Source organism: Entelurus aequoreus, unplaced genomic scaffold (assembly GCF_033978785.1).
Source record: "Entelurus aequoreus isolate RoL-2023_Sb unplaced genomic scaffold, RoL_Eaeq_v1.1 HiC_scaffold_461, whole genome shotgun sequence".
Lineage (NCBI taxonomy): Eukaryota > Metazoa > Chordata > Actinopteri > Syngnathiformes > Syngnathidae > Entelurus > Entelurus aequoreus.
The window spans coordinates 1-9711 of NW_026908351.1; the positions used below are offsets into that span (position 1 = coordinate 1).

The 9711-nt window shown below is 20.8% G+C and overlaps 1 protein-coding gene and 1 non-coding gene across 2 annotated transcripts; one reads left to right on the forward strand and one right to left on the reverse strand.

The window, feature by feature from the left end:
• Positions 1 to 8088: 8088 nt before the first annotated feature.
• On the reverse strand, positions 8089 to 8161 carry trnav-cac (transfer RNA valine (anticodon CAC)). Its single transcript has one exon. It is a non-coding gene; the product is annotated as a tRNA-Val (tRNA).
• Positions 8162 to 8228: 67 nt separating this feature from the next.
• LOC133645547 (GTP-binding nuclear protein Ran-like) lies at positions 8229 to 8804 on the forward strand. The gene is given in 1 exon segment (XM_062040381.1): positions 8229 to 8804. A coding segment is annotated over 1 exon segment (576 nt).
• The last annotated feature ends 907 nt before the right edge of the window (positions 8805 to 9711 follow it).

Below are 9711 nucleotides of genomic sequence, written 5' to 3' on the forward strand. Positions count from 1 at the left end.
ACCCCAAACCCCAAACCCCAAACCCCAAACCCCAAACCCCTTTTATTAATAAATTATAATATATAATACTTATTGATTTTAATATTTTTTAATTAACTCATTAAAATATAAAAAATCCTATTTAATACTATCAAATAATATTTCTTAGTTAATTTGTTTCTTTTATTAAGAATACTAAGAAAATTTTATTAAAAATCTATACACGTTATAATTTAACTCTTACAAGTCCTTAATATCATTCTTTAGTAAACAATTATTTTCTTATATAAGTTATAATTTATCTTTTTTTCTTGAATCAGTTTCTTATTCTTTTTAATTATTTTCTTATTATAAGAAATATTATATTTTTATTTTTTTCTGAATAAAATTACATAAAAAAGGAATAAATAAAAATTAAGTAGTTAGCTAGCCACTTTTATCTTCTTATTCATTTTAAATTATCTTAAAAAAAGGACAGTCCAATCCCAAATTCCAATAAAAATTCCATAGATCATCAAAATTACAATTTAATAATACATCTAATAATTTAAGTGTAGCTTATTTTAAATTAAGATTTTGATTCCATTTATCATCTATGAGTATCTTATATATTAGATTAATAATCAAAGTCCATATATTTTAGAAAAGTTTTCAAAAAGTTTCTAAGGGTAATTTAACTATTAAAATGCGAATAAAAAAAAATGATAAAATTATGAAGTTAGAATCACTTTTAGGATTTTATATTATATCCTTTATTTGGATGAATAATTCTTAAATTTGAATTTTTTTTAAAAAATCTTTTTCATCAGAGGCAAATATCAGAAAGCACTATCTCAAATAACTTGAGAATCTTATGTAGTTTTAGTATTATTAAGATTTTATTATTGAGTTAAATTAAACTCTTTTTAGATTACTATTTAGTGAGTTCTTCTAATAAACTTCCTTCACTATATATATTAAACTATATTATTATATAGCTGATTTTTTAAAAAAAAATTATTTCAAAATTAAAGAAAAAAATTGAAAAGAAAAAATCTTTTAAATACCTTAAAGAAAGCTTTAATACTTAATTTCCCTTTTATTTTATTATATAATAAATTATCATCATATTTTCTTAATAGATATGTTAGCTAAATTTATTTTTAAAATTAAACTTTTTAACTTATTAAATAATTTATAAAACGAATTTATTTAATCTCTTTATTATATGAAATTCTTTTTAGACATCATAAATACTTTTAAGTATTTTTACTATGCTTTTTCACATAAACTAACAGCTTAAAATTTTTATAAAAAAATCTATAAGCTATACTTTCTTAAATGTTAAAAATATTTTCTAATTATAAAGTCCTTAATATTTATAAATGAATTTATTTAGTAATGGAGGAAATGGATAAATAAAACCGAATTTTTAATCAATCTCCTCCATAGACTAGTAGTCTTATATTTATTCATTAACAGTCTTTTATATTATTTATTAAAAAATAAGATTTACAAAATCATGTAATGGTCTATAAATCTAATACTCTTAAATTATGTTTTATATGTTTTCTCTTTGTGAGTATAAATTAATAATATCTAATATAAAGCACTATTATAGTAAATACTATTGGTTATAATTTTATTTTAAGAAATTTATTAAGAGAATACAATTTTATTTCTGCTTTTATTTTAATAGATTTTTGTCTTCTATGATTATAATCTTTTTAAATCTTATATAATTATATATAAAATGTAATTATATATTTTCTAAGAATAATAATTGATAATTAAGTTGATTATTTTTATTCTTTTTTTTTATAATATTTATTTATTTTTAGATTTCAGAATTTTGTAATAATTTAATAATCTAAGATATCTAAAAATCCAATTACTTTAGTATATTATATATAAAATATTCATCATTTTATTAAATTATTTTTTTATTAATAATTACTTAATTATTATCATATTTTTTTATTAAAAATGAAAGAAAATAATTAATACTTTCTTAAGGAAAATTTTCAAATAATTTTCTTAAAAAGATATTATCACCATCATTTTATAGCAATAAATTATCCTATTATAAATCTTATATACAATTTGCTCCCAAATTCAAAAAATAGAAGTCATGAAAATAAACTGATTTAGATAAATTCAATAATAGAATATCATTGATGTAATTTATCTTAGAGAATAGATAATCTTATAATTATAGAGAATCATATTTTATATTAAATGACTTTCTTTTGAAAATATTTTTAATAAAGCCTTAATTTGATTATTATAAATTATTTCTTTACTAATACTAATTCATATCTAAATACTATATGTAGATATCTTTTAAGGTAAATTAAATTTACTATAAAAAGTAACTATCTTATTAATTATTATTATCCATTATTTAATCAAAGTAAGAAATTGTTACCATTTTAATTATTTCTAGCAATAAAACTTTCTCATTAATCCTATTCAAATATTAAATTATAAATTTCAAAAAAGACAATTTTTTTTATAATATATATTGGTTATCTGAAAGTTTTAAATTTAATAAAATATCTTCTAATATTCTTTCTTATATTATTATATTAAATAATTCCTTTTAATAATTTATATTTATAATATTTTATATAAGATTTAATGTATGTATAACTATAATTTAATTATTATTTTAAGAATAAAACTAATACTATTATATAATAAACTCTATTTTAAATATTTTGATTATTTAACTATTTGAGTTATCAATCTATGTTAAAAAAATATCCAAAATCTCAAAAGAAGAAGTCTATACTAAAATATTTTTTCATTAAAAGTTAATATTATAACACTGTAATACACTTGAAAATGAATACTGAAAAATTAAAATAATAAAAAACTCAAAAAAGTATAATTTATCCTTAAGATATAGATTAGTATTTTTTTTATTAATCTCTATTAGGAGTTAGTCTTCTGTCACTCGTTTCCTCATTAAATTATAAAAAAATAAAGAATTAAATTATAATAGTAATCTTATTCATTTTATATTTAATAATAAAATCTCGGTATCATAATAATTTATATGATAGATTTACCCATTCAAACAAAAATGAAAATTTCCATTCCTCAGAAAGATAATAAAAATATGATTAAACACATTATTAAATTATTGAAAGTCAGAAGAGAGCCAACTTTTCGTAATTTGTCATTTAATCGGATGACAATCATCCAAAAATTATAACAAAATAAAACATATCTCTTAATCGATTTCATATTCTATACTGTTCAAATTCATTTTACTAATGATCCTTTATATTATTATTAGTTTTTAAATATTCTTTATCTATAAATTATTATCCTCTACATTTATTTATTAATATAAGATTTTAATAAAAAACTAAGAAAATTATTAGTAAAGCTTTAGTAATAATTGGGTAGCTTATTCTTATTGGTTTAGAAAATCTAAGAGGCCAAAAGTCAGTTAAAAAGTCATTCAATAAATCTTCTTTAAGAATTCATTATCATTTTATACTTTAGTATTTTGATATGTGAAAAGATTCTTTATCCCCTACATAGATGCTATCAGGGAATATTAATTTTATGAAATCATCAATAGTAGTGAATCTATTCTTTTAAGCCATGAATTTAATTCTGTCTCCTTTTAATAATTTAATAGATACCAAATAAATATAAATAAACCGTATTTTATTATGTGCAAAAATATTTTATTTACTTTAATCGGTTATTATTAAAGGAATAATTCAATTTATATTATTAATTCATCAAATGTATTTAATATATATGGATAGTTGTCTAATTTATTAACAAAATTTTATTTAAATAAAATCTTATATATAGTGCTTATGGATTTTTTCAAATTTATAATATTGTTATTTTATTATAAGTAATGAATAGCTATTTATAGACTATTTATTAATATATTTATTAATAAGTTATCTTAGTATTCTTCATTGCTATCTGTAAATAATAAATCAATATATTATACATTAATTAATTATATATCATTTTATATATAATATTATATCAGTTAAATTATTTGACTAGAAAAAAAACTAAGAAATTTAAATACTATATTTTAATTTTCTTTATTTTTTTTATTATTTAAGATTATTAAATTATCTATTATCTGGATATTTAGTGATTTAATAAAGAAATCAATAAATAAAGGATTTTATTAATAGAATAAAATAATTAAATTTAAGAATGTCTTTTGATTATTTTTTTATTTTCTATCAAATTTTATAAAAGCTTAAATTATTAAATCTATATCTTTTTATTGAATATCTTAATTTTATTATTTGAATAGAAATTAAAAAATCCTTCTTTGCATTTATTCTTCTTAAAATAAAATCATCTTTATATACTAATAATATATTTTTTATATAAATGATTATTTTATTCTTATTATTTAATCAGTAGTAATATATATTAAGAATTCATAAGTTTTTTTCTATAGTAATAAAGACTAGTCATTAATGCATTATTTAATAGCTTAATAAGCAAGATTATAATTAGGTATTATTATTTCTAAGTATTTGATACTATTTTAAAAGAATTAAAAATTATTATTAGTATTTATTATAAATTATTTTATTTAATAATAATCTTCTTTTTCAAAATATTATTCATTTTATATAATGACTCTTAATAGATTCTAATTAAATAATTATTACTTATCATTCTATAAATCTTTTTATCTAAATTTTTCTTAAAAATTTTTGAAAAAAATAAACTGCTTTTCCTTATCTATTTGCATTACATCTAATTTACAAACATAATTTATAGTCTACTTGAATCAATATTTATGTCATTATGAATTACTGCTAAATTTCTTTTTAAAATTCTTTAAACTTTCAACATTAATTTTTTCATTTTATTGAATATATTTCTTCTCTTTTAATCTATCTTATATTAAAGAAAGTTTTTATATAGTAACTATATTTTATTTATACTAAGATTTACTCTTTTTAGTACTCTTTGTTTCTTTTGATCATTTTTCAACTTTTTCCTTTTTTATATTATCTTCTATAAGATCAATTTTCTCAATAAGATAAAATAGATAACAAAGACCGCCATATCAGTTCTTACTGCTTCACTATATATTAGTCCATATGCAAATAGATACTAAGGAAAATCCAAAAATATCACCCAATTAATCCATAAGCTAAAAAACATTATTTTTATTAGTTTGGTTATTATCCATGAGTCCTGGTAGCATAGAGCCTATTAAGGCTATAAGACAAGGTCCGAGTTATTAATCCAATGGCAAAAAATACTATCATATTATATTTAGTATTCAAACTCTTATTATATTGTCACATGTTTAGTTATACTAAAATATCCCCATGGTGAACAAATGTAAGTCCCACAAAAAATTCCCATTCTAAAGAGAAAGATTCTCCATTAATATTTCATAGATATCCAAAACAGTATGATGAATAGAAATATCTAATAAAAAATTAAAGCACTAAGCTAATCTTCTAAATAAAATTTATTTCTAATATATAATAGGGGATTTTTCCTATTAGAATAGCAGTTTAATTTTTTTAAGCCATTTTTCAACATCTGACCAGTCTTTTATTTAGTCAAATCTCTGTAAAAGTATCTCCAATGATTCTTTTATTTTATCGGTTGATTTTTGATATTCAATTGTTTTTTATTTTTATAATATATTACTAATCATTATATATTTAAATTTATAATATTTAAATTATTATTCAAGGGTGCTATAAAAACTTAAAGAATTTTTTCTTTATTTCTTCTTTTTTTAATTAAAGTTATTCTAATCATAGCTTATATTATCCTATAATAATTCTTTATTACTTGGCTCTTTCTATTATTTAATTATCATTTCATTTAGTAGATTATCAAACTGCTTTTTTATCTCTATGGTGTAAGGAATGATATTATTCTCTGAATGTTATTGATTATTAATTTGATTGATTTTATTCTTTCCTTCCATTTTTTCCTTTGTTATAAATTAGCTAAAAAATTTTATTAGCTAATCAAGCTTTTATTCAATCAATTATTTTTACTATAAAACATCATAGCAAATATATTTATTGCTTTCTATAAGTTTATTATTCTATATTATTAGCTAATCCAAGGTCTCTTCTATTTAGTTAATTTTATTCTCAAATTTATACAAGGACTCATACTCATTTTTGATAGTATCATTTTTATCTTCCTTATCTTTCTTATCTTAGATATAAATAATCTATCTCTTTATTAATGGTAATAAATTAATATTATTTTATATAAAATATTTATTCTTGAAAATTTCTTAATTGTTTTAGGTGTGCACCTTTTTAAATCCATATAGATTAAGCTTATTAAAAAACCTATCAAATAAATGAAGAGTAATTCTTATGTCAAAAATATTTCGTGAGAACCTATGAGATCAATAATCCTCAATCTAAGATTATGAAGCTCTTACCATCATTAGTCCATCTAATAATTTAATGATTCTAATAATCCTTATTAGATAACATCAATCATTAAATATGTCATCCTTATAAATTTGGCTATACCTCTTATGTTTTATAATTATTATTAAAGAATCTATTTATTATCCATTAATTCTAGATTTTATAAAAAAATTTAAAATATTAAATGAAATGAAACTTATTTAAATCCGTTAATAACATTTTCTTCGGTAAAGACGATGAAGAAATTCTAATAGTAGGAGAATTTCCTTTTTTATATAAAGTGCGAGCTAGAAGTCTTCATGTGATAAACTAGTGTCAAATTAAGGATGTTCTTTTCTCAGGTTTCTACAATTCCAGTCTCAATGATATAGTAGTGGCAGGCTAAAACTGAAGATTATATCAAATTGACGATGATAAATTCTAAATAAAAATGAAATCTCAATAATAACACACTTCTGAGATTTACTAAATAATTCATATAGAGGATAAAGATATTTACATATCATGTTCAAAGGATGCCCAAATCTGCATTTGGTCGCCAAAAAATTTATAGCTATTATTAAATTAGAATTTCTATCAATACGGAATATTTACCAATTTATAATATTATAAGGCTAGAGAGAATTTGATAATCTCAGGATATTAATAAAGAAATAATAAGTATATAGGATTCTTATATTAGTTTGATATCTAAGATTTAAAGCTGAAAATCAATAAAATCATACTAGATGGTGTTAGTTATATATTTAATATAAAAATAGTCGAGGACCGAAAATTAATTTTCGGCTGCGGTGGAAATGGCTTCCTATTCCACTATGATTTAAACCAATCATAGATATATCACTATAAGGGACATCAGAGTGAGGTTTGGTCATTATATATTGATGATGACTTTTAATATTTATACTCAATAGGTTATGATAGGAGATTAATAAAGTGGAAAATTAAATAGTAAAAAAAGCTTTAATGTTTTAATACTATTAATAAGGATAATTAAGTTTTGCTATTTCACAAAAGCTTTTAACAGTTCATTATCGGAGATGAACAAGGATTTATATCAAAAATTCCATTTAGTATCATAAGCAAAGAGTAAAATATAAAAAAAAATAAACATCATCATATAAAGAGATTTAAATAACCAATACTGTAGGACTACTAAAACCATACAGTGAAGTAAGTTGAGCTAAAAAACTTCTAAGAAAGAATAAAAGATAAAAAACTACAAGAGCTAATATTCCTTTGCGATACTATTGATTAAAATGATTTAATCTAAAAAATCAATATAGGCATTTAGATATTCAATAATATATTCCATTAGTTAAAGAAACAAGAAATAGCTGACTAATCTTACTTAGTGTTAAGCAATATAAATATGATAAAAGATTTTTATGATTCAACCAATATAGTCATAAATGACTTTATCAAATAGTATCTAGAATATAATAAAAAGGAAGAAGAGAATAAGAAAAATCAACAAATAAAAGAAGAATTCTAAAAAGTAGAAAAAGAACGAAAAAAGAAAAAACTAAAAAAATACAACACTGAAGAATTAACAGAAGCTAACTAAGAGAACATTCCTTTAAATAATAATGCAATGATGAATTTCCCATAGGAAGAGAAAATCATACAAAAATCAGAATCTTAAGATACCCTATAAGAGTTTTTTCAATCGACATCTTCTAATTAATTAATAATTATAAAATAGGAATATTGGGGATTGAACCCAAGACCTTCCGCGTGTGAGGCGGACGTGATAACCACTACACCATATCCCTGATTATAAAAGAATCACCAAAAATAATAAAACACAAAATTTGATTAAAATTATAATTTATAAAGTAAATGCAGTAAAATCATCAAGAAATAAAAGCCACATTTAAACTACTTATCATAGGGGATGGAGGGGTTGGTAAGACAACCTTTACCACCAGGCATCAAACTGGACACTTCATCAAGCCCTACACACCCACATAAGGAGCCAACAATACAAATATAGTATTCAATACTAATCTAGGTAATATTTTGTTTGAGATTTGGGATACGGCTGGTTAGGAAAAATGGGGAAAGTTGAGAGACTGTTACTATGTAGGGGCCAATTGTGCCCTTATCATGTTCGATCTTACATAAAGAGACACTTATAAGAACGTCGCTAAATGGTATTAGGATTTTACCAAAATTTGCCCAAATGTTCCAATTTGTCTGGTCGGAAATAAAGCCGATGTCAGAGACAGAAAAGTTAAGGCATCTTAGATCAACTTCCATAGACAGCATAATATATAATATTATGATATTTCGGCGAAGTCTAATTACTAATTTGAAAAACCTTTTATCTATTTACTTAAACAGCTAACTGGTAATAATTAGCTTTAGTTAGTCGAAGAGGTAGCAATGAAACCTAAAGATATAGAAATGGATTAAGAATACATTAATAAATTATAATAAGATGAGTAAAAGGTTTAATAGATGAATCTTCCTGATGAAAATGAAGAATTTTAATATATATAAAATATGATTAATTATTTATCAAATTCGAAAAAATTATTGATATAATTTTATAGTTTATTTTCTAAGATTTCAATTTCTTCTTTTTTACTCTTAATTTCCTTTTTTATAAAATTTTTATTTTTTATAAATTATTTTTGGACTGCATCTTATCTTGGTCTTTAAATTCCTTTGAATGCTTCAAAAAGTTCAAAATCCTCTGAACTGGTTAATTTATTCCAATCTTTACTCACTGTTTTATTTTGATCATTTTCTTTATTATAAATTTATAAAATTTTATCAAATAGAATAAATTCATCATATTGTACATTAATGGAAATATTTTTTATGGAATTTTATTTTTATAGCTTTTTAAATTACTCATAAAAATGTTTTTATATAAAATTATTGATTATTGTAATTATCTTAAAGTTCTATCTTTATCTTAATTTAGAACTCTCCCCATCCTTATTCAATGACATAAAAAGGCTCTTAGTTAATTATTCTTTTTGGTTACTTGAAACTCTCATGGAGATAAAAGGTAATACTTTTTATGATATTTTGTAAAGAGTGATTTTCGGGATGTTTTAAAAATGCTAACCATTTATACTGTGTTTCTTGATCTTTGGTACTTAGGGGGAGTGATATTGTTCCATATATTAAGGGGATAGTATATGGTTCTGAATTTTATATATCATTTAATTTTTCTTGGTTTGTATTCATTTTTTAAACAAAATAAAATATTTCTTTTAATTTTTATTTTAGATTGTTGGGGTTTGGGGTTTGGGGTTTGGGGTTTGGGGTTTGGGGTTTGGGGTTTGGGGTTTGGGGTTTGGGGTTTGGG